The sequence below is a fragment of the Monodon monoceros genome, unplaced genomic scaffold, assembly GCF_005190385.1.
Source record: "Monodon monoceros isolate NGI ecotype Baffin Bay Population unplaced genomic scaffold, NGI_Narwhal_1 Super_Scaffold_22, whole genome shotgun sequence".
In the NCBI taxonomy this organism is placed as follows: Eukaryota; Metazoa; Chordata; class Mammalia; order Artiodactyla; family Monodontidae; genus Monodon; species Monodon monoceros.
In genome coordinates, this window is record NW_021703779.1 from 14,070,569 (window position 1) to 14,088,728 (window position 18,160).

General features: G+C 43.5%; 1 protein-coding gene across 7 annotated transcripts in view; it reads right to left on the bottom strand.

Moving 5' to 3' along the window:
* The window catches only part of CTPS2 (CTP synthase 2), a 113,000-nt gene that overhangs the window by 67,245 nt on the left and 27,595 nt on the right, over positions 1-18,160 (bottom strand). For all 7 annotated transcript variants that reach the window (XR_003796388.1, XR_003796387.1, XR_003796389.1 and 4 more), the window contains 5 exons: positions 14,244-14,376; positions 11,922-12,010; positions 10,696-10,790; positions 8,653-8,715; positions 8,503-8,546 (listed from right to left, as the gene is read on the bottom strand). Coding sequence is in view for 4 of the 7 variants with exons in the window: in XM_029240754.1 (XP_029096587.1) it covers positions 8,503-8,546; positions 8,653-8,715; positions 10,696-10,790; positions 11,922-12,010; positions 14,244-14,376 (424 nt within the window). In the remaining 3 variants the exon portion in view is untranslated. The remainder of the gene's footprint in view (positions 1-8,502; positions 8,547-8,652; positions 8,716-10,695; positions 10,791-11,921; positions 12,011-14,243; positions 14,377-18,160) is intronic.

The window sequence follows — 18,160 nt, forward strand, 5'->3', positions numbered from 1 at the left end:
TGTAGAGAACAAACTTATGGACACCAAGGGGGGAAAGCAGCAGGGGGGTGGGGATGGTGGTGTGATGAATTGGGCAATTGGGATTGACATGTATACACTGATGTGTATAAAATTGATGACTAATAAGAACCTGCTGTATAAAAAAATAAATAAAATAAAATTCAAAAAACGAAGAGTGAAGTAGCCAAGGAAGCTAAGGGTTTCTGGGAGCAACCAGAAGCTGGGAGAGACAGGGAGTGATCCAAAAATAAATAAATAAATAACATAAAAATAAAAAAATTAAATTCAGTTCCTTGGCCACCCTAGCTAAATTTCAAGTGCTCCACAGCCCCATGTGGCTCGTGGCTGTCATAAAGGATGGCACAGATCCAGAACATTCTCTCATGGCAGAAGTCCTGGTTGTCAGAGCTGGTAGCATTACTGAGGGCGTACTCACATACTGCCACACATTTGGTTGTACGTCTCAGGCGTCTGTGTCTTGTGTCTCCAACTAAAGTGCATGCTAGCAGGGTTGTGGCAGCTGCTCATTTGTAATACACTACAGGTAGGACTGCACTTAAGTGGACGAGTGCCAAATGCACAGTGAGTTTTTTCTTAATAATCTCTTTCCACTAGAATCCAGCTATTTCTACTACAAAAAAAAAAAAAGAAAATCTTTGAAGTTGTTGAAATACCTATTCCTAAGGCATTTCCCATTGAGCTAAATGTATAAAAGCTTTCAAATACATTAGCTTTGAAGTACTCATTTAGTCATTCAGTTATTGTTAAAATTATGGGCTACCCTTATTGATTCACTAATGGGGGCTTACTCCCAGCTGTGCTGACTCCTTTTAAAAAGTAGACTCCAGTAACAGCCTGACATCAGCTCTGAACCTATGGTCCCCACAGAGACAGGATTAAGTGACTATTAGGCTCCCTGACTAGTCCATAGAAAGCTATTTTACCCACAGTACAGCTGTCTTCCTCACCACTGCTTTTATGAGAAAAAAGTTCTTTAGCCCAAACTAAGCTCCAAATGACTTCTTTAAGATCATTTTGTTAGTTGGGAGATGCTTACTACAATGTTCTAAATTAAAGCAGTCTTCAAATTTATAAAAGTTGCCTGGAAGGTTACTGTAAGTGGCTGTCTGGGTTTTTTAACGCTCTTAATTTGCTTTCCATATGAAATTGTTGAAAAATAAATGAAAGTAGAAAATATTTAATTTAACAGGGCTTCAACTAAAGGTAGGAAAATGTTATGCATTAATTATGCTTAGTATATAACACAAATTACCCTTCACCTGAATGCAGTTTTAATTATATGTGACTATCACAAATCCACTGTGTCAGATGTAAAATTAATTTTGACCTTGAAAATTCTTGGATCAAAAAGGGGTAGGGGCTTCCCTGGTGGCGCAGTGGTTGAGAGTCCGCCTGCCGATGCAGGGGACACGGGTTCGTGCCCCTGTCTGGGAAGATCCCACATACCGCGGAGCAGCTGGGCCCATGAGCCATGGCCACTGAGCCTGCGCGTCCGGAGCCTGTGCTCCGCAACAGGAGAGGCCACAGCAGTGAGAGGCCCGCGTACCGCAAAAAAAAAAAAAGGGGGGTAAAAGAAGTCACATCTATGATAAATAACCAAAACTGAAATAATATCAAATGCCACAATCTCAAATCTCCATTTGCATCTGCTTAAAATGCTTCACATTTCTCACTCTTCCTTACCAATAGCACCATCCAAGTGTACATATGTGAAAGGAAAAATCCAAATGGACTCAGTATTGCTAAGAGAACTCTCTAAAATGGAGCCAGGAGGCCACTAAGGAAGTATGACTTAGGCACGCGTCAGCCTGGATGGAATCTGACCTTTTGACCCAATGAAGTCATCAGAACTGATATCAAGCAGGACCCTGTGAGGCTCCTGAGCACAAAAGCCCTTCCATGTCCCCCATTTCTTGATTACAGGCAATAGGCTTCATTCAGGCCCCCTGACCTTCCCTGAGTTCCAACAGGTCGGTGCTAATTAGGGAAGGGAGGGGATGCGGAGACAAGGGAGGAACAGTCAACAGAAACAACAGTGCCGCCTTGGGGCAGGGTCCTGGTTCCCCTCAAGGGACACACATAACAATATCTTTGAGCTGTTCAGCAGATACTGAAACCCCCGCCACGTGGGAGAAGTTAACCACATGCTGCCCACAAGCACGTAGACCCCAGACCAGCTGGAACCAGAAGGTTGATGATGCTGACGCCCACTTACCTCCCCACCAGCCAATCAGAAGAACGTCCACGAGCTGATCACGCCCTCTGTGAGCCATTACTATCAAACTCCTCCTACTACTACCCCCTCCAGGTCGGGACACAGTTTCGAGGGCATTAGCCCACTGCTTTGCCTGGCAAAGCAATAAAGCTATTCTTTTCTACTTCACCTAAAACTCTGTCTCTGAAATTTAATTTGGTTTCGGGGTACAGAGGCCAGATTCGGCTTCAGAACACCGGCCAGAAACTCAAGATACTTACTGGACCCCTACCCTAAAACAATTCATGATTCCTCAGGGCAAGTATTCTCTGACTCGCATCACAGTCCATCACAATTCCTACCAGGCAACTTTTAACAACCTCTTGGCTTTCTGTCTTTATTAGCCCTGACTCTCTCTTCCTCAGAACACTCTTTTAGGGTTACCCAAATCTGTGTCTCCCAGATTTTTTTTGGCCATGCAGCGGGGCTTGTGGGATCTTAGTTCCCCGACCAGGGATCAAACCCGGGCTCCCCCGCCCGGCAGTGGAAACGTGGAGTTCTAACCACTGGCAGGGAATTCCCCCAAATTGCAATTCTTAAGATTCCAAATAAACTCTTTTCCTATTTGCAGCCTCCTGTATTATTTTTTTACTTGACACCAGTCTGTGTAGATGTGTTTGAATGTGGAACATGGATTCTGTTTTCAGATTCTGTTTCCATATCTAACGTAAATTCATATTTTTAAGTTACTATTTTCAGTAAACAGAAAAGAAATGCTAAAAATTATGCATATCCACATACCTAAACATCAGATGGAGATCATTCTTCCTATATATATCTCAAAAGCCAAAAACATTCTAAGTATAAACTCTACAATGCCATGAGCTATCCTCCACATGAACTGGAGAGATCTGAAGCCAAATTCAAAGTCAAGGGTGTCAGCAGCTACCACGTGATTGATACAGAGTCAGAATACAAGTCAGCTACAGCTGTGCTCCTGGTACGCATCATCTAGAAGGTGGGTGAAGCTGCTTTAAAGCAGGCCAGAAAGTCAGACTTGCTGTAGAACCTAAATATTCTGCAAAGTTCCAGAGCCTTCTATTGCACCTTGTGGATCAAGCAGAGAAATGGCACAATAAAACAAATTTTACTCACTCTCTCCTGGTACTTCCAGACTCAGAAAGACTCGACCTTCACTCTTAGGAAAAAAACTATTTCTCCTTTTACGTGCATAAGAGACGCCCCCTCTTAGATATCTGTGCTGTATGCCAGTATCTCTACTGATTTAATAAGCAACCATAAGACTAATCATGCATGCCAAAGGAGGGTCACGATGGCCCAGGAAGGGGAGCAGAATTTGCCCCGCACACACAAAATATGCCTCTTTGGCATAAAGATTATCCTGGGCTGATTATTTTTAAGAAACAGGAGATATAGGAGAAGCTCTAAAACAGAACAGAAGTTACCCTTTTGTTAGAGACATTTGCATTTATAAGGGAAACCTCCATTTGTAAGGGTGTCTCCCTTTCTGTACCAGGAAGAGAAGGGTGACTCTAAATCTCTAGAAACTCTTCTCAATGGAGAAGGCAGGGACTTAAATCCGCATAACAAACTCACCCTTGTTTACTGTGCTTTGCCTTGAAAACCTCCCATAAATACCTCCACCCCCAACATCCTCTTTTCTTCTCTGTAGCTGGAGATGGTACTTAAGATGGTGGCTTGGGCCATTTCTGGGAGTTACTCAGAAACTCTGTATACTCCTGGGTATACAGGAGGTATCCACGTTATTAAGCTTCTGTTTGTTTTTCCCTTGTTATTCCTTTATTACAGGGGGTCTCAGCCAAGAATCTAGAAGAGTAGAGGGAAATTATTTTTCTCCCCCACACCCATGAAAGAGATTTTAGCTGCAAATATACCCTTTAGGAGGCTCCTGGTTTCCAAAGCTATTTACTTTTTTAGCAAGAAGGGCCAGAATGGCCATTACCCACTGTAAGTCATTGTTATTTGCTCAAGTTTAAGGGATTCCCCAGGCTTCCTGGTGTCTGCTCCCTGGTGATTCTATTACCTTAGTCTTCTCCTTCAATAAGACTTCTCCCCATCCTCATAAATGGTGGCTCTTAAGGCTATTTTTCTCCGACAAACTGAATGCAGGACATAAAGATGTTCAGTAGCAATTAGGTTTTATTGTTCTCATCTCACTTATGAGTATAGAAACTATCAAAATGTAAAACGCACAATTCCTCTGACTTCGCAATTCCCCTTCTAGGAATTCATCCCATAGAAGTGTGTATGTGTCGCTATGAGAACATATGTACACATACTAATTTGCAGCAATGATTTAAAGCAGCAAATAATGGACACAACCTAAATATTCATCAATATGAGACTGTTTAAATAAAGAATGATGTGTAGAGCAAGGCAAGCACGTAGAAGATCCCTGTGCACTGATGTGGAGTGATGAGTACAAAAAGCAAGGAGGGGACTTCCCTGGCGGCACAGTGGTTGAGAATCCACCTGCCAATGCAGGGGACACGGGTTCGAGCCCTGGTCCGGGAAGATCCCCCATGCCGAGGAGCAACTAAGCCCGTGCGCCACAACTACTGAGCCTGCGCTCTAGAGCCTGCGAGCCACAACTACTGAGCCCGCACGCCTAGAGCCTGTGCTCCGCAACAAGAGAAGCCACCGCAATGAGAAGCCCGCACACCACAACGAAACGTAGTCCCTGCTCACCGCAACTAGAGAATGCCCACACGCAGCAACAAAGACCCAACGTAGCCAAAAATAAATAAATAAAATAAATAAATTTATTTTTAGAAAAAAAGCAAGGGGAACGATGTCTCAAGCATGGTAGCATATGTATTTTTTTAAGGGAACATATGTCCATATATGTTTGTAGGTAGGCATTTGTACACATACACACACACAATCTTTGGAAGAATAACAAAAGAAATGGATGAAGGTAGTCACCTCTGGGTAAGGGAACTGAGGTAAGGTAGGGGCACATGAGAGGCAGTTTTATACCTTTTCTGTAGGGCTTAACTTTTTTATCCTGTGTATAAATGTCTTAAAAATATGCAAACACACACACAAAGAGTGAAGTATAGTCATCAACGAATTAACCTTGCCAAAGCTATCTAACAGTGGCACCTACTGGTAAAATCACTTCCTATCCCAAAGTATTCTCTAAAAGAAAACCCAAGGTTCGCCTGGCACAGCCATTTCAGCCATTAGTCAGGACATATGTTTCTGTTAAAGCCTTGTAAGGAACTCTTCACTTGTATTAAGTCTTCTGAGCATAAGACTTAGAAGTGTCATCTGGCTGGGAAGTTACAATTCATTGTAGTCTGAATGGCAAGCTATAAAAATGAGTGAAGTGGACTTCCCTGGTGATGCAGTGGTTAAAAATCCGCCTGCCAGTGCAGGGGACACGGGGTTCGAGCCCTGGTCCAGGAAGATCCCACATGCCACAGAGTAACTAAGCCCGTGCACCCTAACTACTGAGCCTGCGCTCTAGAGCCTGTGAGCCACAACTACTGAGCCCACGAGCCACAACTACTGAAGCCCAGATGCCTAGAGCCCATGCTCTGCAAGAAGAGAAACCACTGCAATGAGAAGCCCGCGCACCGCAACCAAGAGTAGTCCCCGCTCACTGCAACGAGAGGAAGCCCGCGTGCAGCAACAAAGACCCAATGCAGCCAAAAATAAATAAATAAATTTATTAAAAAAAAAAAAAAATGAGTGAAGAATATCTCTATATCCTTCCACGGAGTGATCTCTACTCCAGCATACAGAGTTAAGTGAAAAAAGCAAGGCAGAAAAAATGGGCAGAGTATGCTGTCATTTATCTAAGAAGGGGAGGAGGTTACAAGCAGACATACAGGTTTACTTATATTTTAAAAATGGAAAGATACCCCATTTAAAAAAATGAATTAATGGTTGCCATAGGGAAGGAAGGGACTATGCTGGAGGGGAGAGAACAGAACTAGATTTCTCTGAATCAGTGCTTCTCAACGGGGGGCTATTCCACCTCTGTCCCCAGGGGATGTTCGGCAATGTCTGGAGGTAGTTTTAGTGTCACAACTGGGGTTTGGGAGAAGTGTACTACTGACATCTAGTGGGTAGACGCCAAGGATGCTGCTGAACATCCTACAATGAACAGGACAATCATCTGGCTCCAAATGTCAATAGTACAAATTATATATCTAATAAGGAACTTGTATATAGATTATATAAAAAACTCTTACAACTTAATAATAAAATGACAAATAACCCAAATTAAAAGTGGGCAAAGGATGTGAATAGACAGTTCTCCAAAGATGATATACAAATGGCCAATACGCATACGAGAAGATGTTCGACATCCTCAGACATCAAGGAAATGTGAAGCAAAGCCACAGTGAGCCACAACTTCACACACACTAGAATGGCTACACGGTTGACCCTTGAACAATGCAGGGCTTAGGGGCACTGACCCCCAAGTAGTCAAAAATTCGAATATAACTTTACACTTGGCCCTCTGTATCTGCAGTCCCATACCCGTGAATTCAACCTACATGGATCATGTAGTACTGTAGTATGCATTTATTGAAAAAAAACAACAACAACAACAACGTACATGTGGACCCATGCAGTTCAAATCCATGTTGTTCAAGAGTCAACTGTAATCAAAAAGACAAGTGTTGAGGATATGAAGGAATTGGAACCCTCACACACTGCTGGTGGCAATGTAAAATGCTGCAGCCACTTTGGAAAACAGTCTGGCAGTTCCTCAAAGAATTAAACATACAGTCACCATATGACCCACAATTCCACTCCTAGGTATAGACCCAAGTGAAACAAAAACATATGTCCATACAAAAACTTGTACACAAATATTCATAGCAGCATTATTCATAGTAGCCAAAAAGTAGAAACAGCAAATGTCCATCAAAGGATGAATGGATAAGAAACAAAGTACTGATACATGCTACAACATAGACAGACCTTGACAATGTTATGCTAAATGAAAGAAGCCAGTCACAAAAGGCCACATATTGTATGATTCCATTTACAGTTGACCAACACAGGTTTGAACTGAGCAGGTCCACTTAGACATGCCTTTCTTTCCATAGTAAATAGTACTACATGGTCCATGGTTGGTTGAAGCCGTAGATGCGGAACCACATATACAGAGGAACGCATATATGGAGAGGCGACTAGGAGTTAAAGGCAGATTTTTGATTGCGTGGAGGGTCAGCCCCTGACCCCTGCATTATTCAAAGGTCAACTGTATATGAAATGGCCAGAATAGGCAAATATATAGAGACAGAAAACAGATTAATGGTTGCCTAGAGCTAGAAGGATAGGCGGCTTGGGGATGTCAGCTAAAGGGTGTGGAATTTCTTTTTGGAATAATCAAAATGGTCCAAAATTGACGGTGGTGATGGTTGCAGAGATCTGTGAATGTGCTAAGTCACTGCATTATACACTTTCGATGGCTCAATTTTATGGTATGTGAATTATATCTCAATAAACTGTTAATAAAAAACCAATCACAATGGTGAGGTGTACACTCTGATAGAGGTGGTACAAGGTTCAGAAGGCAGAGGCCAGGAAACAAAGGAGGTCAGAAAAGGCTTCCCGGGATGAATAGGAAGTTGTCAGTAATCAGGTTTGGTTTATTTTTGTAATTAAATTCTTCATCAGTTTTATTGAGATTCCAGGGGTAAGGAGGTTGCAGGACGCGGACATCTCAGGTGTAGGGAATCTCAGGATACATCTAAAAAACTCATTCAGATAGTCCAACTATAAAACCCCAAGTGCAGGAGAGAGGGGGATGCCATGGGATAAGTTAGCAGAGCAGCAGGTGACAGAGCACGATGGCCTTCACTCCCAGCCAAAATCTTGGACTGAATGTTTTACAGGAAACGGAATCGGTGAAAGATGAGAAGCAGCAGAAGAACAGATGCGGATGGGTCTAGAGACAGGACAGCCCGTGTGTTTATATCAGCTGTGAGCGACTGTCGTCACAGTCAACTCAACCCTTTCCTAAACATTCAGCTTGAAAACTATTGCAAAGAGAAGCCAATCTAGGACTGTGTCTTCCCTCAAGGCACAACCGACAAGATGGACAATTGAAAACAAAGTGGTTTGATATAAACTAATAACAATAAGAGGAATAAGAAAAATCATATATAATTAAAATGTCCTGATGTCAGAATGAAAAAAATAGTAATAATAACCCCTCATGAGTTTATGCCGAGCCAGAACCAAAACAATGACCTAACCCAGAAAGTTAAGCCACTTACCACAGGAACATGGGCATTTGGCTCAAATTCTGTGGAATCAGCATCTGAAGATAAAGAAATGAGTTCAGCAACTCACCAATACTGCTGAAAAATACTTCAAGCAATAAGAATGCTTTTTACTAAGAGGTTATTAGAAAATCTCAGACTTACCTTTCAAGTTAAGGCAGTTTCTCGCAAATTCTATCACTGCCAGTTGCATCCCAAGGCAAACTCCTATTTTAAAAAGCACATATATAAAGCAAATGAACGTTATTTTGTACTGCTTCGTATTTTCTGTTCATTTATTTGCTGTCTATCTCCTCCATCTAGAATGTAGGCTCCAAAAAAGAAAGTTTGCTGCTGTAGCCTCTGCCCTCAGAACATGTGTGGCAGGGGCAGGGAAAGGACTGGACAACCCAAACTCGAGAAGGAATAAATGTGAGGTCAGAAAAGGGCAGGAAAGGAGAAGGCAAGGTCCAAAAGGCAAATCTGCCTCGCTGCAAATGTGTCTCTAGATCGAGGCACACTTGTGGGCTGCAGGGCTGCCCCAAAGCGCCCGACTCCTTCAGAGAATGTCTAACAACACCTCAATTCAAGAGGGAGTCTCCGTGGGCTGGGACCTCACACCCCCTCTTCTCAAGGTAGATTCACGGCCTTAAATGCGGGCTCTGCTTGCGGGCAGCCCCCGGCTGGCCAGCAGGCTGGGATCCAAGGAGCACCTACAGGCGGGCAGGGGAGCAGGAGGTCTGTGCCCAGCTGCTGAGCCCAGAACAGCCCTAAACCTCACTGCAGGGAAACAGCAGCAGCTGGGGGAGCTGGTACCTCCCCCGCAGGCTGGAGCGCGACGGAGAGGCCAAATGGAACTGAACAGAGAGCTCAGTAAGGAGAAAAGGGGACCTGCGTAGGCCCAGGCCTGTTGCCACAGGGATGTGCCCCTCGCCGATCTCCACATTCACTGCGGCCCATCGATTCTCTCCAATAAACAAATGCCAAGGAGCATTCCAGATGCTTTTATAGATATACTGAAGGTACACAGGGGCTCAAAGGAGAGAGCAATCAATATATCAGGCACGCCAGAACAAAAGTCAATAAGCATGAAACAGCTGAGTGCTTTGGGGGCACTTTAGAAAGTTCCATAAGGCTAGGACATAAAGAGACGGTGTGTTAAAGAGAAATTTAAAGAGCTGCAAACTATTCTACACAGTGAAAATTATCCGAAGAACGCTAACCACATTTAGACAGAAACTAAACAAGATTACTTCAAAAGAAAACAGTGGCCCAGATGAGCTTAGATGGATAAAACAAAGCAAGGTATCAAGGTAACTACTCCTGGCTTCTCTTTTGAAAATGGATCCCAAGTGGAGAGCGTCTAGGAAGCTAATCAAAGAACAGGCAAGGGGGAAAATGAACAGTCTGCTGTTATTAAGTAAAGAGTACCAAAGCTGGTCCACTCGGTTCATAAACCCACCAGCCCATGCAAGCACAGCATGAAACATGGCCACTCCCCACTCCCTCTTCCGCCTGAATCCCCAGCTGCAGGGCTGCCTTTATCCCATCAGTGTTCCATTTCATCTGGTTTCACTGCTCCAGAAGCCATGCTTTGCAATTTGAACAAACACATTGAAAAGACCCAGCTCTACTAAATCTTAACAGAGCTGTCCCTGTAACATTGGACGGTCTTTCTGTATTATCTTTTCTAGAAGGAGCATATAAATTTCAATTTAAGCTTTTTTTCCTGATGCGAAATAACATTGTGGCATTCTGTTGAGATGTTTGCTCGAAGTGGTGAAAGGTGGAATCGGAGAAGGGCAGGTATGAACAGAGGTTCCTCCCAGCCTCCTGCTACACAACCGGAACAGTGGTAAGTTCTCCTGGGCTGGCAAATGTTTTTGGTCAAGGGCCAGAGAGTAGAGATTTTAGGCCTTGCAGGCTGTAGGGTCTCCAACTCTGCTACTGTATCGCAAAAACAGCCACAGACAATATGTAAACCAACTGGTGTGGCTGTGTTCCAATAAAACTTTATTTACAAAAATGCTGCAAACCAGGTAAGGCTTGCAGAATAGAGTTTCCAGACCCTGTAGCAAACTATTTGGCACCTGAATATTCAAATTCAAGATCACACTTTTCACATTAACAAACTCTATTACGTGTTACCCTACTAGGTGTCAAAAATCTAAAAAACTCATAGTTAGGATTCATAAACATCAGTTTTACCCAGAAAAGGAATCTTCCTTGACCGTGCCCAAGAAATCGCCTGGAGTTTTCCCAACGTTCCTCTGATTCCGAAGCCCCCTGGCACAAGAACACCACTGCAAGCAACACAAGAGGAGGGGAAATTTGACATTATTTTTATTTGTAAAACTCTTGTTTTCAGCCATTCATGCTTATTGATCCCAAATCCGACACTTGGCACAGCTGCTAGAGAATACGCTTGGAGTCTATTTTCAGAACTGATTACATGATTTCACATCCTGAACTTTCTTCTTGAAATCCTCCCAGTGTTATAAAGAAGTTGCAACAATTTCTCACAACTGACCTTGATATATATTTTCTGATAGGTCTTTGCAGCACGTGAGCATAGTGACTGAGCAGCTCAATTCAATTAAAAATGCCACTGAAAGAATTATCTGAATAAAAATAGGTTAAGGTTCTTTTAAAAGTACTTTTATACAAATGTTAAGACCTCTGGGGCTTCGCTGGTGGCGCAGTGGTTAAGAATCCGCCTGCCAATGCAGGGGACACGGGTTCGATCCCTGGTCTGGGAAGATCCCACATGCCGTAGAGCAACTAAGCCCATGTGCCACAACTACTGAAGCCCATGTGCCTAGAGCCCGTGCTCTGCAACAAGAGAAGCCACCGCAATGAGAAGCCCGCGCACGACAACAAAGTAGCCCCCGCTCACCATACCTAGAGAAAGCCCACGCGCAGCAACAAAGACCCAACACAGCCAGAAATAAGTAAATAAATACATTTTTTAAAAAAACCAAAAACACAAGAGCTCAAGAGAAAAACCCAAGGGCCATGCTACCCTCACAACACAATGCCACCCCCAAAATTTTTATTGATTACTTACAAAATAAAACCTAGAATCAAAGGATGTGGAAAAGAAAATAAAACCAAGAGAGGAGGGAGGATTGTCATTCTTGCACTTTAACTTTGTATATGTAAGGTCCATCTCTGCATCTTTCAGTAGCATCAGCTCACTTTCCCACCAATACGGTATCGTCATCCTCCCCAGAATAAAACCATCTCCACTGCACGTGCCACTAACATTGACACGGCACGTTTCAAAGCAAATGCAGCGTGAATGCAGCACAACCATCCAGAATCACCACAAGTACTCCAAACTACACTTCAAAATGCACAAAAATTAGTAATTGGGGTAAATCGAATCATGGAAAAAATCACAACGGCGTTCTCCTAACTGGCGTGGTACTTACTCAGCTTTGCAGAGTTTCTGCCAAGCTTCGTGGAATTTCACAGGGTCCTCAGTTTCGGTAGTCTGCTCCAGATCAATGGAGTCTATGTACTAAAAACATGCAACAAGCTAAAGGAACATTTCAGAAAAATAAAAACTGGAAAATACTAGAGCCATCTGATACTGACACAATTATTCGATGACTACTTATTATGCAAACACTGTACTGGTCACTTAGCATAGAAAAGCACCATCTCTGTCTTGTGGCTCTTACAATCTTTCAGGCAGGTTATGAAACCAAATAAACAGGCATCCACATCACAAGGAGGTAATGGCTACGATGGGCAAAGAAGAGAACGCTGCGGAAGGAACCAGGAGCCGCAGCTGATACGTATGCGGACTGGAGACAAGAAGGGCAAGAGCGCCTTCAGGGAAGTCCTCTGGGAAGGGGATGTCCAAGAAGCTAAGCCCTGGAGGATGAGTGGACGCGAGCCGAGCGCGCGTGTGCAGTTCGGGGGCAAGTGGGAAGGGGTGCGGGGGGTGGGGGAGCAGCTTCAAAAAACAGAAAGAAAAAACAGACAAAACAGACAAAAAACAGAAAGTGGTGACCACTCTGGGGACCTCAAAAGAAGCTCCATCCGGTGAGAGAAGTTTATACTTGAAGCCACTGAAAAATCTGAAAGAACAGAGAGCGATTTCAGAAAAATCACTCTGGCTCAGTGAAGGAAAGGGAGGGAAAAATGAAAACCAGTCAGGAAATTACTGCAAAAGGCGGGCGAGATAAACACAGCACAAGCCCATGACTCAAACAGTACTTAGGAGAAGCCACCGTCAATGAATTCTACTACGTGAAAAACACGTACAACAATTCCTATGTACATAACAGTCCCTATATGTCTATATTATTTTAGAATTTCTGTTGTAAAAATTACTATCTGAATATATCTTAAGATACAAAATTTTACTTTATAAAATTAGTATTATAACAGATTTTCTATTTTCTTTTTTCTACGAGGGACTGGAGGACTAGGAAGGAAGAGGAAGAACAGGAAGGGAACGAGTCCTTGGAAAGTCAAAAATAAAAAGTGATTAGAGAGGAAGCTACAAACAGGTGAGAGAAAACTGGATAGGTCCTAAGCTGAAAGTTACTAAATTTCTTGAACATATAAGTGTATCTTTTGGCTCATTATATTAAGGTTTTACCATTTAAATCAAGATAATAAGACCTCCCTAAACTGTGATATACCCAGAGAGAATAACGTTAAATATAAACATTTATATAGGGAGAGAAAACTCTAGAAAGATATGCATCAAACTGGGAACGACAGGTACATCAAGAGAAGTGGGATTTCACTGAGGAAGAATCTTCCACTTTCTGCATTTTACATTATGCTTTGCTTAAATTTTCTATACTGAGCATATACTACTTCTGTATCTAACAAAGAATATACTCAAGCTATATATAACTCCACCTCTGCTATCCCATGATACTGTTTGAAAAACAAACCATCACTGTTTGCCAGATATCAGTCCTCCGAGTTAGAAAGGGAAATGTATATAAATATGGCATTTAAAAATTCTGCGTTCAATTCCCACACTAAAGGGGAAAAAAAGTTCTATTACTTTCTCATTAGACAAACACAAAATAGTTAAATGAGCATGAAGTATATATGTCCCTGAATGTGCAAAGCCTAATTTCAAAAACTGTGCCTTAAACCTGTACGCAGAAAAAAAGTTAACAGACTGAAATCCTTGGAAATGCCTACTTACAAGGTTGGCCCTTGTCTGGCATCTGGAAACTTGGATTTGGGGAGGGTTCCCACCATTCCCAAGAACCAGTAAGAGTGGCTCAGTGTGCCTACAGTGTTTGAAGAAACAACATGATTTAAGTTGAACACCTGCTTTCCTCCTGGGAGTCTGAGATTTTGACACTCAGGAGGCTGAGGGTACCTGTGTGACCAGCCCCCAGTAAAAACCCTGGGCGCTGAGTCTCTAATGAGCTCCCCTGGTAGATGGCACGTCACCTGTGTTGTTGCAGCTCGCTGCTGGGGGATTTAAGCACGTCCTCTGTGACTCCACTGGAGGAGGGCTGTTGGAAGCTTACACCTGGTTTCCCCCAGACTTCATCCCACGTGCCTTTTCCTTTGCTGATTTGGCTCTGCATCCTATCACTGAAATAAGTCATAATCGTGAGTACAGCTGTATGCTGAGTCCTCTGCGCCCTCCCGGTGAATCATTAACCCTGGAGGTGGACTTGGGGATCCTTGAACACAGCCTGCCTCTCTGCAACACGAGATTTCACGATGAATGCCTGAAACATGCAGAAGACCAGGTGGGGGCTCACCATCAGATTCAACTTGTGGTTGATGGCCAACGCTGAGTGTTCCAGGGCTTTGAACACGGAGGCGTAGCAGTCCCTGAGCTTGGTGTATTTGCCAACCAGGGCTATGGAACACGTTTTCTGTAACCTTTCATACCTGGGAAGGAAAACAAGCTTAAAGGTTATATGCGTGTAACATCATATCACAAGCATAATGACAGCCACTGTTCTTATCCTGAGGCACTTTTTAAAACCTGAGGAGCAGATGTGCCTTGAACTTGGTGTACTTGACTCAAATTCCCCACCCCGCCCCCAAAGAATAACAATCTGTACCCCAAGAGATTTGAAAATCATGAGAAAGCCCAACATTGGCTTACATAAGCAGGCAAAGATATAAATCTGAGGAGAGCATATCAGAGAAAAAGTTAAAAGCATTAAAAATAAAAAAGCTCTCCCCAGGCTTCCCTGGTGGCAGTGGTTAAGAATCCGCCTGCCAATGCAGGGGACACGGGTTCGAGCCCTGGTCCGGGAAGATCCCACATGTCGCGGAGCAACAAAGCCTGTGTGTTACAACTGAGCCTGTGCTTTAGAGCCCGCGAGCCATAACTACTGAGCCCACGTGCCACAACTACTGAAGCCCACGCGCCTAGAGCTCATGGTCCGCAACAAGAGAAGCCACTGCAATGAGAAGCCTATGCACCGCAATGAAGAGTAGCCCCCGCTCACCGCAACTAGAGAAAGCCTGCGCACAGCAACGAAGACCCCAATGCAACCAAAAATAAATAATAAAAAAAAAAGTTCTCCCCATCTCATAAACATGAACTGTCCTGAAATTCATTTATAAGGTGACACTGTATAAGAAAATGCATTCTCAGTGTCAACAGGAGACATTCCAATATTAACTTTATAAGGTGATACCATATAAGAAAATGCATTCAAAGTGTCTACATTAAAAATTGTTACATTCCCAGCTGGCCCACAAACGCCAGGTTATTTGTGGCATTCCTGAAGAATGGTGCTGAGAGAACTATTTAAAACAATATAAGCCACTTAGATCATTTTTATGAGAAAATTCCATTCTACATGAGACACTCAATCACATTTTACCATTAGAGACATAATCTTTACCGTTGCTTTCGTCAGGAGATCTGTTCAAGGAACATGAAAAATGCCTGGTCTGGTACTAAGTATGCAGGAATGTCACTTGGGGCTGAAGATCTTTTAGGGCTTTGAAGCAAACTGTTCCCCAAACAGCTTAGAACAAAAATGTTACCGGGATGAGGAATATTCCTCCTTTATAACAACATCTGCAAAGAGTGAAAGAGAAGCCTGATGGAAACAGGCTGGGAGGAGAAAAAGGCACGAGGGGCTAAGAAGTCAAAACTGGCAGCAGAGCTGACTTTCTAGGAAGGTGACTGAAGAACGTGAGAGAAAGATGCTAAACCTCTAACTTATCAGCTAATTTTATGTCGCTGTGGAGACTGCCTGCCTGCCTGCCTGTGCTTCGCCCCAGCTCTAGGGAAAGGACTCAGGTAACAAAGCAAGTTGGTATCAAGCCAAGATTCCAAGACGATGTGCAGTCGGGGGGCACATCCTGTCCCTCCGGGGAGGGACGCAGGGCTGTAGTCAGCATGGCCAGTCCCTCCTTGCACCCACTCTCCTTCCACTCACTCGTTGCTGGTCTTCCCGGCGCGGGGTGGGGGGGAGTGGTGGAGAGGGGAGGCCACTGGGTCAGTCCAGCCGCCATCCAGGGAGGTATACTGAGCCCACGCCCCTGTGCTCTCTTTCCCTCTTGGCCCTGCAGGCTGGGCTCATGGAGCACTGCCCGGACCAGCCAAGCACCTCCCTCCCCTCGTGCTCTCCATTCAGCCATCAACTGGGTGTGACACAGCAGCTGACACTGCAGTCAGCTGGTCGGCTTTGTAGGCCCATCCCCCAGCAGGAAGGTTCCCAGGGAGGCAGGGTTGTCCCCACCTCAGGACCCAGGCAAGTTCTTCCACCCAGCTCAACCAGGGACCCCTGGCCTCTGGGCAGCACTGGACCTCCACGATCAACGCTGTCCCTTTGACCTCTGTGTGCCTCCTTGTATCTCTCTACAGGCTGTACTGAGGGGACAGGGCCTAAAGAATGGACACTTCACACTGCCATGACCAATGAACCAACATCACGGCCAACATGATGCAGAGGGACTGATGCTCAATATCCCCTTTGCTTGAATCCTGAACTGAATGGTGGCCCCAAAAAACGTATGTCCCCCAGAACCTATGAATGTGCCCATATCTGGAAAACAGGGTCTTTGCCGATGCAATTAAGTTAAGGATCTCCAGTTGAGATCATCCTGGATTAGAATGGACCCGAACTGCAAAGACAAGCATCCTTATAAAAGAGAAAGGAAGAAGACACAAAGGAGAAGGACATGCGACAAGAGAGGCAGAGATTGGAGTGATGCGCCCACAAGCCAAGGAACACCAAGGAAGCTAGCCCCCAGAAGCCAGGAGAAATGCATGGAACATATTCTCCCTCAGAGTTCCAGGAGGAACCAACCCTGCTGACACCTTGATTTAGGTCTTCTAACCTCCACAACTGTGACAGAACAAATTTCTATTGGTTTAAGCCACCCATTTTGTGGTAACTTATTACAGCAGACACAGGAAACTAATACAAAAACCAAACACTGGCTTTAAAAAGCACAGAGGCATAGAGTAAAATTTAGAACTATTTCCAGCACGAAGAGTTAAAATATTAAAGTTTCTAGTGCTTAAAGAGGATCAACCCCAAGCTACTCAGAAAATTCCTACGAAGAGACTGATTCCTTAAGCATTCTGGAGGACAGGGGCTTAGTTGTATCACCAGTCATGGGGGCACCTAAGTTCAGAAAATGTGCTTTGTTCGTGATTCTTCTTGCCCCAGAAATTCTAAAACGCTTTAAAAATTTTAAAGTGAAAGGGCAAAATAACTTCCAATCTACTAGTCATCTACCAAAGGTCAGTGCTTTTGTCATCATCAAATCATTTAAATTATTGTTACCGACATCAGTAACCAATAGTGCCTGATGTGATGTTAAGGCCTGGTGTATTTTCTCTCATAAGTGCCACAACGTGGTACCAGTATCCCCCCAGTTATATATGGATGGGAGAATAAGCCCAGAGAGGTTAAGTAATCTACCCAAACTCAAAAACAGCTGGTGAAAGGAGAAGCTGGGCTCTGAATCTATGGTGCCTGACACCAGAGCTTACGTTTTTTCATTGAGATATAACTGACATACATTACATTAGTTCCAGATGTACAACCTAATGATTCAATATATTTATATATTACGAAATGATGACCGCAATATTCTAGTTAACATCTATCACCGCGCAGTTACAAATTTTTTTGTGTGATAAGAACTTTTAAGATCTACTCCTTAGCAACACCAAAGCCTTCATTTGCAACTACTGCGTCTACTGCCTCTACTTCAGCTGCAGGAGAAGTCAAGCAGCTGGGACTTTATGGAGTCACGCCTCAGCAACATTTAGTAAAAGAAAACAGGTGATGGGGATTTAATCTGTATATGACATCAAATTAGACAAACCTTGCTGAAATTAATATGACCGTCTTAAAGCTAAAACCTATCAGGGGTTTTTAATGCCGATACTGATAGTTAATAACTGCAGGATAGAACAACAATGCCATAGCCAAAACTTCCCACTCAGAAGGATTTTCTTTAAGAAATGTTAGCCAAATCTTAAAAATAAGCAAAACAAAACAAAACAAAGCCTGTAGCATTTTAAACTGTTTAAAACATTCAGAAACGAAATAATAAACTAATAAATAAATGCTTCCAAAAGTTTTTTAGAATGCTGGAATCCAAATGCCTTCAATTCACTTTGCTTTAGTAGAGCAAAATCAAAGGCCCCAGAAATCTTCAGAGTACAGCAAAACACCCTAACAATATGCTA